The sequence below is a fragment of the Marmota flaviventris genome, chromosome 17 (assembly GCF_047511675.1).
Source record: "Marmota flaviventris isolate mMarFla1 chromosome 17, mMarFla1.hap1, whole genome shotgun sequence".
NCBI classification, from domain to species: domain Eukaryota; kingdom Metazoa; phylum Chordata; class Mammalia; order Rodentia; family Sciuridae; genus Marmota; species Marmota flaviventris.
In genome coordinates this window covers 30,530,140-30,547,402 of record NC_092514.1, presented here as the reverse complement: position 1 = coordinate 30,547,402, position 17,263 = coordinate 30,530,140, and the positions used below count along the sequence as shown (strand labels likewise).

General features: G+C 35.7%; 1 protein-coding gene and 1 pseudogene across 1 annotated transcript; one reads left to right on the top strand and one right to left on the bottom strand.

Moving 5' to 3' along the window:
• Positions 1 to 17,263, bottom strand: part of LOC114080965 (olfactory receptor 3A2-like) — a 127,851-nt pseudogene that overhangs the window by 97,034 nt on the left and 13,554 nt on the right.
• LOC139702327 (aspartoacylase-like) lies at positions 1,899 to 16,196 on the top strand. Its single transcript, XM_071603207.1, has 6 exons — positions 1,899 to 2,134; positions 5,338 to 5,533; positions 7,180 to 7,273; positions 9,825 to 9,932; positions 12,229 to 12,338; positions 15,999 to 16,196. The coding sequence occupies exons 1-6, from the start codon at positions 1,899 to 1,901 to the stop codon at positions 16,194 to 16,196; spliced, it is 942 nt and encodes a 313-aa protein (XP_071459308.1).

The following is a 17,263-nucleotide window of genomic DNA, read 5'->3' as shown; positions in this document are numbered from 1 at the left end:
TTACTACAGTTCATTAACTTTCTGTTGCATATGGACATGTAACAGAAACTTTACCAATGTGAAGTGTGCTTCAAAATGCTGATCTGTTAAAATTCCATAAAATAAACCTTAAAATTCAAGTCATTTGTGCCAGCTAAAGGAGATAACTAAAGCAGCATTTCCAGAGAGACTAGGGCAAAGGACAGTACAAACTACAAATCGGCAAGGAAAAAAACAAAACATAGCAGTGTTAATAATTTACCATAGTTACTGCTCTTGAAACCAAAGTAGCATTACAGCTGTTATCTCTTTACATTTATGTGTGTTTAGTGTACACTCATATGTGCAGAAATCAAAGACTGTGGAGCTTTGTGTTAGAACAGTAATTTTGGTTTATAAATTTATATTGTTATTTTGCTTTATCTCTGAATTATGGTCTCTTAAAGGAAAAATTTGGGAGTTTGTTTACTAAATATCATGTTGGTTTATTAATCATCATTAAATATTAAATAGCATTCATATTCATATTTCCATCATGTATTTTATTTGTGTGCGTGTTTGTTTCCTGAGCACACTGTAGTGGTTGTTTATGTGAATTCTGAAAGAGCAAAAGTAGAACTTCAGAGGGGACCAAAAATAACAAAGAGGCACCCTGTTGCCCTGTGAAAAAACACTGGACTTAAATCAGAAACATGGGCCCCAGGCCTAGTTTTCTTTTATGTAGCTGTGGAAACTTATTCAGGTTGCTTAACCTCTCTTTGTTGTATCCCTGCAATAGGGATGTCAATACCTACTTTGTCCTATCTTACAAAGTGGAAAAACATCATAAATTTAAGTACTCTGCAATTGTAATGAATTATGCTTGTACTCTTATAAAACAGCCTGGTATTACTAATACATAGAATTTTAATGCTTGAACATATTTGACTTTCTGGGTGATTGAACATGAAATCAAATCAGATTTGGCTCAGCGTCATTTCTCCAAAGGCATGTAATCATCTTGGTATTCTGGGTAATTTCTTCTAATAAGACCCCCTTTCACACAATGCATTCCAGTGGAGAGGACTTCTGACAGTAAATGAGGCCATGTCTTAATATATTCATATATATAGTATGTCTCAAGACATTTTGGGGCACTAAAAGAACTTGAAAAATTACTAACAGTTGTTTTTCCTTTGGTATTTCGGCAAGATTTCTAAGGAAATTGACAGAGAATAACCAATAACATCATGAGAAAGAAACTAAGGGATGTTTCAAAGTAGCTTTTCAAGACCCCCATTGGGTCCCTGTGTCTCTTACTGTGTAAAAGCAATCCGAAAGAAAGGATGCTGGCTCAAGAAGAGGTTTTGAGTATCTGCCTTTAACTGTTTCTGAATATGAGACTCAATGCCCTCAGATCATGAAAAGCGCCTGGATTCACTTCAGAAATGTTTTTATTAATGCCAGTGGAAATAAATATCGAATGAGCCACTTAATTTTTTTTTTATTTTGGAGGATTAGAACTTTACAAACTATTTTTATTATTACAAATGATCATGAAAGCCCTGTTGGATGGCATTCTAGCTGAAGGGGAAACTGACTTTTTATACTGGTAGGAGATGTCAATTTATTATTGTACTTAGATTTATTGACCATCTGAGGGAGTTAGAAGTCAACAACTGTATCTCTGGTTGATCTTTGCATATTTTAATCCAAATATGGTAAAGGACAGGGCTTCAAAGGGGAGTGTTCATGTAATAAACAGGGTTTCCAACTTGTAACAGAAGATGTTTAAAGTCCTCCACTCAAGGGAACTCTGTACTTTGCACTTTGGTTAAATTCTCATTTGAATTTAAATTTCTAAACTTTTCTTAGGACCTTAAGCTTCCTTTGATCTCCTCTCTTCTGAATTGCAGAAATCAGATAAAACTATTGGTAAAATGACCTCTCCTCACATTACAGGAAAACCTATAAAAAAGATTGCTATCTTTGGAGGAACTCATGGGAATGAGCTAACGGGAGTATTTCTAGTTAAGCACTGGCTGGAGAATGACGCTGAGATTCAGAGAACAGGGCTGGAAGTAAAACCATTTATTACCAACCCAAGAGCAGTGAAGAAGTGTACCAGATATATCGACTGTGATCTGAATCGTGTTTGTGACCTTGAAAATCTTGGGTAAGTATATATTTTGTACAGAGTGCATACATGTATGTATGAAATGTGGTATGTGTGTGGGAGAACTTGTATACACATGTGTGATGAATATTCATGTATACGTATAGTGTCTATAATGAGTAAGATTGCTTTAATTTCTAATCATGCTGCATTGTGAATTATACAATTATGGAAACTGGGCATTCATACTTTTTTAAAGTACCACATTATTTGATTTTTCTTTTCAAATATATCCTCTGTAGACTACAAAAATATAAGAAAGGTTTTATTTTTAAATCATATCTTGAAAGACAGATTTAATAATCCTTTGCATAAGTTAGTATTTGACCACTATGTATATATACACACTTGTTAGCTGTGTGGGAAATTCACTACATTTATTTTCAACTATGTTATAGTAGCACATAAAGTTCTAGTTAAGAAAAATATAATGTTCCAATTAGTATTTGTTGAATGAAAGAGTGAATAAGTACCCATTTTCAGAAAACATGAGACCACCCTGTGGCCTGAGGAATAGATGTATTTACCTTCCAGGATGGATTAAATAATGAGAACTGAAGACACTTACCCTGAACTTTCTGAATTTCAGTTGCAGCTGATTTTTAACACATTGAATACAATATATTTAATCCTAATATTCTAGATGGGTCCCGACTAATTTTTGCCTTTTTAAATGTTCTGATAGTTACCACTGTATATGCCTCTAAGTATTTGCCTCTTCCATTTCTTTCTTTCATTTACCTAAAAATATTATTAAACAACTTTTCTCATTGTGCCAAGTACTGTGGGAGTACAACACTGTGTACAAGATGTTTTTCCCCCCAGGGAGTTGGTAGACTGCTAGCCAGGATATAAGATATGTACAGTAAGAACTAACTACAATACTTTTTGTACTTGTTTTCTGATACACTAATTTGATTTAGAGAAGTCTTTGGGTTTAGTGTCATTATGGAACAAAAGGTGAATACTACTTTTAGTACAAATATGCTTGTTTATGGAATAGATTGCAAGGCAGTTTTATACAGTAGTCATAATTTTTGTATTGAATCATAATTTTACTGGCGTAAATATTAATTTTTGAAATGCTTTACCTTTATGATTGAGGTAATATCAACACAAACATTAATCTAAAATGGCTATTTTATATATATATATATATATATATATATATATATATATATATATATATATATATAGTATTACAAGTAGTAATTTGTTGAAGAATAACTTTTTTGATAGCATATTAACTTCACACATAACTCTAAAATGAATTGGGGTGATTTTTCTTATTATGGCCACCCAATATAGTATGCCTTTCAGTGAGAGCAGCCTTTTATATTAAATTCACATTCTGTTTTTTATTCATAACACTTTTCAGAGGCCAAGCAGTTTTCTCTTAGCACAGCTATGAAAATTTATGAAATAGATAAACCAATTATCTTTTCCTAATCCCCCCAATTTTTCCCCTATATTCCTCATCTCAGTAAGGACACTATCACCCAGTATAAAGAAAATCCCCCATAGAAATCCCTGTCCTTCATCCCCCATGTCTAGTGTGTAAGTCCTCCCAAATATTCGTTGCAAGACCTTCACAAATCCAGTCATTCTTTCCCTTTTCAATACCTTTATTTCTTCTAAAGACAGTTATAATGGTATTTTAACAGACTCTCTCTACCTGGAGACTTGTGCCAGTCCTTTCTGCCATCCCTTATGGTAGTCATAGGGATCATCCTAACATGAAAATCTTAGGCCTTCCCCTCTCAATTTTTTTAAAAAAATTCTCCTCTTCAGAATAGATGTAAGCTAGCTAGTATAGCTGATAGTGCCCTTGGGGGTCTTGCCCCTGTCTGTTCTCTCAGCCTTATCCCTTGGAACTGTTCCAGTGGTACCTGTACTCCAGACATGGGAACTCGAAATGTCCATTGTCAAGCCTAAACTTTGAGCGGCTGGGTGGGCAGTGGTGCTACTTACTCAAAGGGGATAGAAAGATGTAAAAGAAAATAGGGTTGGAGTAGCCTCATGGGATTGTTTTATGAATTAACTTTTAAAACACACGTGTGTGTGTGTACACATGTGTATAATATGTATATCTATAACACAGGTATAAATATGTATGTGTATAATACATGCACACCTGTCCTTTAGGAATTGTGTTTGGTTTTGTATAGTAGACTCAAACATACTGGCTTAAGCAAATAAGAGTTTCTTATTCACAAATAATAAGTCTAGGGCTGGTGGGGTGGCTTCATGATATCATCAGGACCACAGGTTGCTTCTCTCTTCCCCCTGTTCTCGTCTTCACATGTACCTTTTTGTACTCATATTTTTTGCTTCATAACTGCAAAATGGCTAATCCACCTTCTTGATTGCATTCCAGACAGGAAACACTCAGGTACAAACTGTAGGTCCTTTAAAGATTAGTAAAAATAGCCAGAGAATAAAAAGAGATGGAATTACATGAAAATGTGGTTGAGTGATTTAATGAGAAAAAATAAATTTAAACCATTATCATGTATAGCAAGAAAAAAATGTATCCTAACCATTTCAGGAAGTGAGGAGGGGTTAGATTGAGACTCCATCTAAGAATATAATAACAGATATTAACACTTGCCCCACAAACACACACACACACACACACACACACACACACACACATACCTGTAAATTTTTGTATTTTTGGAGTGTCTTCAGACTCTAATCTGTAAACCTTGTCCCTGGACCACTGATGACTGTTGGGCCTCAATTAAAAATACCTAATGATGATGTGAGCATCTAAGTTTGACTCTGTTTCGAGAACTTGAATTACCCAGGGTGAAGACTGGGAGGAAGATGCATTTAATGATCTATCCCCATAATAAATAACAAGTGCACCGTAACTACAAAAAAACTATAAATAAGATTAATGGAAAATTTTTGTTCAAGGTTGAAGTCAAATGGTAAATTCTGTTTGAAAAGTCCTACCTGTGACTAGCAACATAAATGAATGTATTATTTTTAAGAATATCAGTGCAATATTAGTTATGTGGAAACAAATGGAGCAAAAATATTTTTCATTTATAACAATTTTAGATATTTTCACTACCCTCACAGATTTTGCATATTAAAGGTTTGGCAACTGGTTCTTTATACATTGTGTTTTTATTGACTATTTATGTTATCTTAGCCACAAATGTTGTTAATGTTTTTCTTTCTGCTAATAATAGCAAAGAGATGTCAGAGGATTTGCCATATGAAGTGAAAAGGGCTCAAGAAATAAATAATTTATTTGGTCCAAAAAATAGTGAAGATTCCTATGACATCATTTTTGACCTTCACAACACAACTTCTAACATGGGGTGCACCCTTATTCTTGAAGATTCCAGGAATGACTTTTTAATTCAGATGTCTCATTATATTAAGGTAATGTCAATGTTATTAATTTATAAGTTTACATAAGTCAATTATAGATGAGAAACAACCAGAACAGGGTCAAGAAGGAAGGTCCAAGAGAAATGGGATCTATTCCACAGCTGGGCTGGGAGGCTAGATGGGAGAGGCTGTACTCAGATACACAGGTGGTGGTGACAGGCAGGAGAAAAGGAGAAACCAGTAAAATAACAAATATAAGGAACAAAATGATAAGATCCTTGTGGATTCTTGTGCTTATGAAATTATAAATTTTATTCCAAAAGTCACAAATTCATAAGCTATTGAACAAAAAAAACAAGAAAAATGAATATCAGAATTTTAAATGGCGTGGTTGAAATATCAAAATTACAGGGTTTTAGGAAGCTCAAAAATTTGTCATTTCCAGCAGTGAAAACGTTGTGTCCCTTAGTCCTGCCCTTGTCACCATTTTATTGGGATTGCCTAAAACACACCCAACCTTTTTTTTGTGTGTATGGGGGGAATTACCAAGGATTGAACTCAGGGGCACTCCACCACTGAACCACAGCCCCAGCTCTATTTTGTATTTTATTTAGAGACAGGGTCTCACTGAGTGGCTTAGTGCCTATCTTTTGCTGAGGCTGGCTTCTGAACTCGTAATTCTCCTGCCTCAGCCTCCCAAGTCAATGGGATTACACACCCAATCTTTTGTCACGTACTTCATATAGCTAATCATTTTAAGACTCAGGAATCTGTAAGATTAAAAATTCAGCATTTTACTGCCTTTAACTAAAAAAATGGTAGAAAACATCAAACAAGCAAAAATGCAAATAATGGATTTTGTTTTTGATTTTATATAATAGATATAGATGTTCTTCCTTTCTGAGAATTAAAATGTTTTAGTGGGAAAAGTTCAACCCATGTAGCCAGAAGTTGGATTTAAATCTTGGCTTTCTCCTTCACTAACCTTGAACAAGAAGTTCAACTCTCAAAACAGCTTTTTTTATTTTATAAAATTGGTATAACAATACTCACCCCATATGGCTGCTAAAAGCTTTAAATGAGAAAAAGTATTCAAAGCATTTAGACTAATGTCTACCCTGTGGTAACTATTACTTTTGTTTCCCTTGACCTCTGGACAGTAAATACTAGTGGTTCTGGCTGGAGATCCTTATGTAGCTGAATGCTTTGATTGCCACTCACAGAAGACAGAAGGTTATACCCAGTTATCTAAACCAAGAGACCTGTATCAAATTTTCATTCAAATAAGCAGAATGAAGAGGAATCACATGACATTTGTAGAACCTGAATTAAAGGGGCAAAAACAGAGCTCTTTAAGAGACTAAATAAGCTGAATAGTAAGGGGAACCAATGATGAAACAAAAATAACCAAATCCATTCAGAAGGAAAGTTTATTTCCTGTTCTTTGGTCATGGCTCTGAAGAATTGTTTAATTTACATTTTACTCAGAAGGCTGCATGTAATTCAATTTCATATGTAATTTATTTGTATGTTTTCAAAGCTATTACGTTGAATTTTAGAGTGTTCCATAAATTGTCTGACTAATCTTGGTTGATGAAGCAAAGAATATGAAAGCATTACTGACTCCATAGCAGCAAAGAGAACAAAACATATGGTCCTTACATAATAAGAAAGATGTTTTAAAAAATTCTTTTCAGACTTCTTTGGATCCATTACCCTGCTATGTTTATCTCATTGAGCATCCTTCCCTGAAATACACAACCATTTCTTCCGTAGCCAAGTATCCTGTTGGTAAGTCTGTTGGCATAGCTGAATAAAATATGTCCTATCTGAAACTCAAAGAAAAATTAAAGAATATTTATAGCTACCTTGCACATAATTAAGTCTTATAATTATCAGAGAATAATTAAATTAACCCCAGGCAGACACTATACTTAATTTTCTCAATATCCCTGAGTAGCTTTCTGGTTCTATTTATATTTTTACCTAGGTTTGGTCCTTCATATGAGTCTGACAGATTCTTCTCATTCCCAAGACTTAAGTGAAATGTCACCTTCTATAGAACCTTCTGTCTAGCTTCACTCTACAGAATTAATCACTCTAAAATTTATACTTTCAAAAGACATTTATTGGACTGTGCTAGGTTCTGGGAAAATAGTGATGATATAGGCACACAGAATCCCTCAAAGAGCTTAGTATCTAATGAGAAGGGAACATTAACCAGGTCATTACTGCACAGAGGGATACATGGCCATAGTAGGAGTAATTTATTCTCTTTCCTGTGAGACCCACTAGCATAATTAACTGTTTGCAAACTATACTATAATTAAAATATCTATTACAACTTAAGATCTTTTTTGTTAGATCTCATAGGCTTTAACCAAGAGTAAATTTAAGACCAAGTTGGCAAATAATATAAGCAAATGAAATTATCCTGTTTGATACTTTTGGTTCATGATTAAGGAGAGAAATTAATTATTAATTATAATTGGAGAAAACTAAATATTCAAATATAGGCACAAAGTTGTAATAAATGTAATAAACCAAAACCTTACTATATGAGATAGGGGTGGGTACAGAGCTCAGTGGTACAGTGTTTGCCTACCATGTATAAGATCCAGGGTTCCATCCCTGGCACTATAAAGTAATAATAATAATAGAGGGGCTGGGGTTGTGGCTCAGTGGTAGAGCACTTGCCTAGCACTTGGGAGGCACTGGGTTCGATCCTCAGCACCACATAAAAATAAATAAACAAAATAAAGGTATTGTGTCCATCTACAACTAAAAAAAATTAAAAAAAAATAGAAATCATGGTTCTCTTTGATACCAAATAAAAGTATAAGACTTCCAAACTTTGAGAGACTAGCCTTAGAATATGATATTTTGGGGCAATGCTGTTTTAACAGGAACAAATATCTGCTGATAAGTTTGGTCCTTACAAATAGAACCAAAGCTTTAAAACATTTCAATATGAGGGAGTATTATTAAAAATATTAGCATGTTTTCCTTCCAACTTTACTCTTTTATATTTGAAATATATTATGTCATACACACATTGGAAAAAAGCACTTAAGATCTTAGGCATTCTTTTTGAGTCAACATTTTATAATAAAAATATTGCTCATATAAACTTCTATAAGTTATGTACAAGGACCACTTTTGCATTCCATTGCCAAGGTGACTGAACTATAACATGATCAGGATAATTGGACTATTATGAATGCCTTAAACTATTTGATATTTACTCTAAAGCTGAAGAAAAGTTCATTCACATTAAAAATTGGATACTCAACCAAAAGTATGATTGTATTAGAAGAGAGAAAAATGGAATACATTTGGGGTAGGCAAACAGCAGTGTCTTCTACAAAATGCACACAGACATATCTGTGAACACAATTTTCATTGATATGTACAAATCATTGATGCACAGAGGCATGCCTTGGCCACACTTATGATATCATATACTTAAATGAGTGCCTGTACATATACACAAGAAAATTACACAGTATACCATAATGAGCTTTTTGAATTGGAAAGTAATAGAAATGGGTGAAAATAGGATGGGTTAAAAGAATATATTTGAGTTGGATGGAAGAGAATGAATGTGGGTGATATACTTACTAAACAGTTTGATAAATGGAGAAAATAATGACTGGAGGGATGACTCTGTGGGAGACTTGTGCAGGTGGAGGAGTATTCTGCAGGTGTAAGGATGGATGCTTGATAGCTACAGGAAACAGACCTGGAAGTACAAGCATAGTTTTATTGAGGTTAGAGGAAATACAAATTTTTCTACAGAAAATAAGAACCATTGCATTATCTTGTCAGAATGGGTTAATATTAAGTATAAAAATGTCCTGAAGTCACATAGGTTGCATGTTAACTTAAATTCATAGTTTATCTAGCTAGATTTCTATGACCAACTAGATGTCTTTCCTCCTGTGAAAGCTAAACATTAGGTCTGTGACAGTTTCTCTTTGTGGCCACCTATTATTTTGTCATATACAGGTTTGTCTACCTCTTTTCTATGTTATGATATTTAAATATTTGAATCATATTGAAATAAATTTAAGAAAAAATAACCCTGAGTTCTAACTACTCAAACACAACTCTGTGATTTTTTTCCCTATTCTCTTCTAGCCTTTATTCACTTTACATTTATCACTATGCATATTTAAACATGTAAATATTCTGCTTTATTTTGTGCCTAACATTCTGTCTCAAATATTTTCGATGATGCTACTGAACTTTTAAATAATTTTTAATAATGGGGTTCTAGATATAATAAAACACTTAATTTTACAATACATTCTAATATTACTATTTTCCTTTCTGTACCTAGGTATAGAAGTTGGTCCCCAACCCCAGGGTGTTCTGAGAGCTGATATTTTGGATCAAATGAGAAAAATGATTAAACATGCTCTTGATTTTATATATCAGTTCAATGAAGGTAAATAGTGGGTAAGGGTTGTTTTGTTTAATTGTGGGTATTTTTTTTTTAATTGTGGGTATTTATATTTAGCTGTGTGTTAGTCAGGTTTCATTATTATGACCAAAATATCTGACAATAACAACTTAGAGAAGGAAAATTTTATTTTGGACACATTCTTAAAGTTTTAGTCCATGGTTGGTTGGAGCAACTGCTCTGAGCCAAGGTGAGGCAGACATCACGGCAGAAGGGCATGGTGGAGGGAAGCTGCTCAGAACATGGCAGCTGGGAAGCAGAGAGAAGGAAAGGGCCTCAGAGAAGATGAACCCTTCCAGGGCACACTTCCAGTGACCCAGTTCTTCCAGCTACTCTCTACCGGTCTACAGTTAACACCCAGTCAGCCTGTTCAAACCAGGTTGAACTGATTAGATTGCAGCTCTAACAATCAAATCATTTCACTTTGAAATATTCCTGCATTAACACAGGAGCTTTTGGGGGATACCTCATACCCAAGCCACAACAATACTATACATATATTATATATATATATATATATATATATATATATATATATATATATATATAGTGTGTGTGTATAGATATATATATATCTATACACATACACACACACACACACACACACACACACACACCAGTGTACATTACTTAATTGTGTGTGTATGTGTTTAAAACTTAACCACTAAACATTGAAGTAGTAATTGAAATTTAGGTTGAATTTTTTGTGCTCAGAATGTTAGGTATTTTTTCAAATTTTTATTCACTTCAGCTATTCCTCAATAACCAGAATAGATACATACAAGAAAAACAGTTGCTAAATAAACAACCCAAATGAAATCCTATTTTCCTATTAAACTCCATTTTAAAAACCAAAGACAGAGTAGGAAATATAAATGTTCTATTAAAGTAGAAAAGACGTTCAACATCATGAGTAATCAGAGAAATGCAAATCAGATTGAGAAACAACTTTTCCCATTAGATTGGAGAAAATAGAATATGATGATATTAAGTGTTGGTATAGGAAAAGGAGATACTCTCATTCCCTGCTGACAAATATTTGAATTGGTTAAGACACTTTAAAGGGTAATTTTATAATTATCTGCTATATCTACTTATTAAATTGTGCAAATCTTATGTCCAGCTGTTCCACATTTCAAAGAAACACAAGCTCATGAATACCCAATAGCTTGTACTTAAGGGTGGTTATTATAGCTTTGTTTGCAATGGACATGACTCAAATGTATATCAGTTGGTGAACAAATAATAATAACATGGAAGAATCTTCAAAACACATTATTGATTAAAAGAAAGAAAATTTAGACCAGAATATGATATACAAATTTACTTTAATAATAATCACTTGCTAGAATGCATATAAGTATAAAATTATTGACAAAACATAACCATGGTGACATATTTACTATGTAGTTCAGTGTCTGTGGGGAACATAATTCCTTAGCCTCAGATTGTGTAGCCCCCTGTGATCACAGGAACTTCTTCTGTGTTTGGCAATCCTTTGACTCGAAAATCATAAAAACCGAAAATGAGCTGTTCACCAACTTTGTATGAGGACAGGTTCTTTACTGTCTAATGGAAGTAGTATTGGGAAGGTCACAACATATTCAACAAGAAATTCTCAAATAGTAAGCGTGGAACTCTAATATGTTAAGAAATTATATCCCCAGGGAGAATGCCACAAACCTGAGTGGAAAACAGTTTACAAATCATAGTCCATAGATCCTTACCACAAGGCTGGGGAACATTAACTCAAGGACACTCTGCTCTCATTATTTTTGCATGCATCAGTCACCCTCATCTTGAATCTGGGCTACCCAGGTGGCTTGTTTTTGTGTCACAAAAGAGGCTTGAAAAGGATTTATGCATTTGGACATGCCCTCTAGTGGCTTTTGGGAACCCTGTGTGGCTATTGTGAGACACAGCCCGCACTAATCTGATTAAAGGTCACAGAATGGAAGACTCAGACACCCCAGCCACCAGTCATGCAGTTTGAACCTTCAGCTCCTGACTTGCAGTCCTAAGCTCTTTTCTCCCACACTGGATTTTGTATGTTCTGTTTTTTACATCAGTTCATCAGTGCACTGATAGGAATAATTGCAGAACTTTTTGGCTTTATATTGTTATGAACATCTTTAACTAAACTTAATGTGTTCTCCTTGTAACTGTCTTCATTTTGTTGTTGGTATTCTTCTTCCTGCCTTTCTTCCTTAAAGTATCAACTTCCCTGTTTTATAAGAAGATATTTTTTTAGTTGCTATAATACATATTATTATTATTGTAGGAAAAGAATTTCCTCCCTGTGCTATTGAGGTCTATAAAGTAGTGGAGAAGGTTGATTATCCCAGGAATGAAAGTGGAGAAATAACTGCTGTTATCCATCCTAATCTGCAGGTAACTAATCTGCTGTTTCTTTAAAATATTGAAAATATTTTAATAATGTTTTACCTTTGAGTAGAAGTTCACAGTCCATACAGAATTTTACATGCATTAGCTAATTTGATGTTCACAAAACCACTGCAGTGTAGAGAAGTGTATTAGCTTTCCATCACTAAAATGAAATGCCTGAGGCAATTAATTTATACATGGAATGGTTTTATTTAGTCTCAGTCGAAGATTGATTGGGTAACTCTGTTGCTTTGGGCTTCTGGTCTGGGTACTGAATGGTAATAGTGGGAAGTGTGTGTTAGAGTAAACTGCTCACATCTGAGGTCAGGAAGCAGAGAGCAGCTCAGAGGCTGGGTCCTACAGTCTCCTTCAAGAGCACACCCTTAGTGACCTAAGGGCCTCCCACAAGGCCCCACCTCCTAAAGGTCTAGCACATCCCAGGAGTGCCATCCTAGGAACCAAGCCTTTAACACCTCAACTATTGGGATACACTACCTATATTCAACCTATAGAAGGAAGCTATTCAGACCTTTACTGGATAAATACTAGTTGAGTATAACCTGTATTGACTCAGGGGAAACATTAGTGAACACAGTCTATAGTCTCATGGAATTTATAGTCTAGATATAAAAACATTTAAACTATGGTCTAGAAATGATGATAACCAGATTCTGTAACAGAATAAAGAGGTGGGAGAAGGGTGGTCAGACAAGGCTTCTTACAAAAGTGAAATTCCTCTCCGAGTGCAATGGTTAGGAACTGTTATATCTTTTGTAATAAAAGAAAATGGAGACAGAAATTGGAGCCATCCCATAGCCACAATTTATCAATGAAAACCACAGAACTAATGTCCTTGCAGATGACCACATTACTTCCACCTCCCGGTGGTCACAACCAATTAAGTTAGAGCAAGACAGAACCTGTTTCTCTGGGGCACTGCTGCCACCATTCCCTGACTCTCCTCAGAACTGAGGTATCTGTGTACACCCCCTGCCTGGACTGATCCATGATGGCAGAGTGAGGGAGGAAGAAGGGGGAGGCTCAGGAGGTTTAGTATGGAAAAGACAAAGAGAAAGATAGGGCAGAGCAACAATTCCAAAAAGTTAAGATGCCCATTCCCCACATGGAGTGTCCCACACATTCTCAGACCTGAGATGAGAGGTTACCTAGTGTGGGGCTTTCAGCCCTGACTGCAGGCTACCTAGAGAGCTTTCTAAAAATGAAAATGCCAGCACTCTACTCTGAGATAAACTGATCTTACTGTATGGATGAAAACCACTGATCCAATTCAAATCCCCATTTAATGACCCTAATTGTCATCTGGACTTGTAACTTTATACATCATCCTGCCCCAAATACAGACCAGGGAGTAATCCCTGCTTTGTGATTTAATGGGATCCTGGTAGAAACCAGAGCAAGGCACCTTCAGCGGTGTTTTAAAGGAGAGGTAAAGACTCAGGGAGAGAAAGGAAGAAAACCTTGTAGGTGACTAAAACACTCAGCACAGGAGACACAGGCCAAGATGATGATGGCACAACATTTAATACTCTTGAGGAGAAAAAAAGCAATTCTGGGGAACTGAGAAGTGACATTGAGATCAGCAGCTAATAGCATTAGAGATAGGTCTCAGAAGTCTAGAAAAATAGTTTAGATTTGTATTTGATAGACAATAAGGAATGACTTGGTGTTCTACAAGGAGAGATCGATTGGTTAGTTATCTCAGTATATATTTTGAATGACTACTAAACCTGTTCTTGGCCCTGAGATTCAAGACAGGCAAAGTCCTCTTGGAAATTCCATATTAATTGAATAAGCAATACATAAACAGGTCATTTCAAACTGTAACAAGTATTATGAAAGAAAAGAACAATGTAGCAGAGGACAACAAAGGGTTCCAATTAAATGGAGTAGTCTCTGAAATAGTGACATTGAAACAGGAACCTGGAAGATGAGAAGCCAGACATGGAAAATAAGTGCAAAGGCCTTGGGGCTGGAACAGACTTGGAGGGTTTGATGAATAGCAGGAAGAGCACTGTCAGTGGAATATAAGCTGAGCAGAGTGGATGTTGGCCCTAGAGCCAGAGACACTGGCAGGGACCAGCTACCTGTCTAGATCTTAAGAGTGATGGACCTTAATTGGGGTTACTTATCAGAATTACCTAGGGGATTTTCTCCCCAGATGCTTGGAACCCATCACAAACTACTAAAGCAGTGCTTCTCAAACTCAGGCCACGTAAGAACCAGCTGAGGAGTCTTTCAAAAGTCCAGGTTCCCAGGTCCCAACCCTAGAGGTTCTGATTTAATTTACAAGGTGGACACAGGGAATCAAATGACTTCACCAGGTGATTCCATAGGACTCAGGTCTGCGGAGCACTGCACTACACGGGAACCTCTGCAGATGCAACCAACCAATGGGCAGGGAAGTTCCTTCAGTAATTCTGGGCATATCTCTGCCTGAAAAACACTTGTTCAGAGCAGCATTCTCAACCAGGCTTACAGAAATCACCTGGGACTTACAGAAAGAAAGGAAGGAAGGAAAAGAAAGGAAGAAAGGAAGGGAGGGAAAGAAAAGAGAAGAGTGAACTAGAAAATTGAGAAGCATGAGGGATTGGAGGAGATGGGTGATAACATAGATGTTTTTATTACAAAGCTATAGGTTATATGACTATGCTATGTATATATCAAAATTTACAAATGCACACAAAATTAATGAATTTTACTATATATAGATTTTTAAAATAAAATTTTAATAAACATGTATTTTTATTGAGACAATTACTGAGATGCATGCAGTGCTTTGCGTACTTCAACATTCTACATGTGAAATTCCTCTGTAATAGAGTTTAACATGTAAACTCTGACAATTTGTTAACATGAAGATTTTGATTTAGTAAGTCTGCAGAGGGGAACAAAATTTTGCTTTTCTAACAAACTCCTGGGTGATGCAAGTGCTTCTAGAAAATATTAGAAATGCAGAATCTCAAGGCACCACCCTGATCCTTAGCATCAAAATCTGCATTTTAGCAAAATCCTCAGATGATTTATAAGTACATCCAAGTTGGAGAAGAACTGTTCTAGACTTCCTATGATCGGACAACATTGGAACATCCTTCGATTAAAGGGCCAAATCCCTGGGGCAGGACCTGTCAGATAACACAGTTGTTAACATAATGTGGGGACACACCTGGAGTATATACACTTCGTCTTAGACTTTCCCCAAAACCACTCACCAGTTCTCATCAGAATAAAGTCTCCCTGTGTGCAAATACATGTGACTCATTTTTATGTCCCCAACAGCAGAATATCTTGCAAACAGAAGGCTCTGAATGAATATTTCCTGAACAGAATTTGACTTCAGATGGCATAAAGTTAGGTGGATGTGAAATTTATTTTTCCTCTTAATATTATAAACCTCTTTGGCCACATTCAAGGCAAACTTGGTGTCAGAGAAACTCTAATTACACATGTCAACTATAAAAATTAACAGAGAAACTCTTAAAACTGCTGCCCCAAACAGTTACATGGTTCCAATGGAGTCAGGTTTCTCGCATGCCTCTCAGGACACCCTTCAAGGATCACTTTTTAAAGAACAGAATGGTATTTGTTAATAATCTAGAATCTGACATGAAAATTTTGTAATTTATTATTTTAACTGTCTTCCGAGAGGATCAAGACTGGAAACCATTGCACCCTGGGGACCCCATGTTTGTGACTCTTGAAGGAAAGACTATCCTGTTGGGCGGAGACTGTACTGTGTACCCGGTGTTTGTGAATGAGGCTGCTTATTATGAAAAGAAAGAAGCTTTCGCAAAGACAACAAAAGTCACTCTCAATGCAAAAAGTATTCGCTCTTCTTTCCACTAGAAATCAGTGCTAGCTCACTTTTTGTGGGGAATCTTGAAAACCGACCAGTCTGTACGCTCCTCATGAACAGAGTTGTGCCTTATCCAAGTTCATGTTCATAGCATCTGACCCAGTCCCCAAGCAGTAGGCATTCACACCAGTGTCTTAAAGAAAAGAATAAATTAATGAATGTCTTTTAAAGTTATCATATTTTATGTAGATAGCTTCTTCAAAGAAGTATGCTTCCTATTTCTGCATAGATTTTTATACATTTACACTTTGATAATTTAATATTCTTTAAAACAGCTTTCACTTTCAATGTATAAAAGATATAGCTACTATGTGCAAAGTTATTAACTTGAACATGGCGTTAAATGTATGTTTTCAAGTAATGTTTAAGAGCCACTAAAAACTAATGGTGCAGACTATTTTTAAATTTTTCATGATTGAGTTAATGACACTATATTAAGTATTCAGTCCATGAACTAGCAATAACTGTGATATCCATAGTAGATTTTAGCTGCTATTCTTCAGATGACATGTTGAAGAGAAATGAGGGCTGATTATAAAGGTGACAAATACATCTAGAAACACTGATGTCTTACACTGGCCTTGAGAAGCTACCTGTCCTTCTCAGCATGGACAATTAGGAAGAGGCAAATTCCTCTTATCTGCTACTCCTGTTTTTGAATGAACACTCACTCTTACTCCCAGCCAAAGTGTGAGGAGATCTTTGGACTCCAGTAGCTGTCAGCTTAGGTGGTTAAGACTCATAACAGAGGACAGAGGACACTAATAGAAACACAACCTAATCCATGTCTAATCAGAACCCTAATCCATGTCTCTGGTTTGCAAACACACCCTTTCAAGAAATTCTCCCATTTTTTTTTTTTTAAAGCTGAAATCCCTCACCTCCCATGATTCTTGTCCTCAAAGGACCTCTGGCAAAACACTGCCTCCCTCCCAGCCCCATTCTCAAGGCCCTCCTCCTCCCTTCTTTTAGGTCATAGCAGCCAAGGAAGGAAAAACTTTATCCTATGATTTGAACCCCAAAGAAACATGTTTATGGCTTCAAATGTTTTACCAAA

Bases quoted from the DNA above. Each gene is read 5' to 3' on its own strand.
- LOC139702327 (XM_071603207.1), top strand. From the start codon at position 1,899: ATGACCTCTCCTCACATTACAGGAAAACCTATAAAAAAGATTGCTATC. The intron at 2,135-5,337 runs GTAAGTATATAT...TGCTAATAATAG, and splicing joins TGTGACCTTGAAAATCTTGG to CAAAGAGATGTCAGAGGATT. The intron at 7,274-9,824 runs GTAAGTCTGTTG...TTCTGTACCTAG, and splicing joins CGTAGCCAAGTATCCTGTTG to GTATAGAAGTTGGTCCCCAA.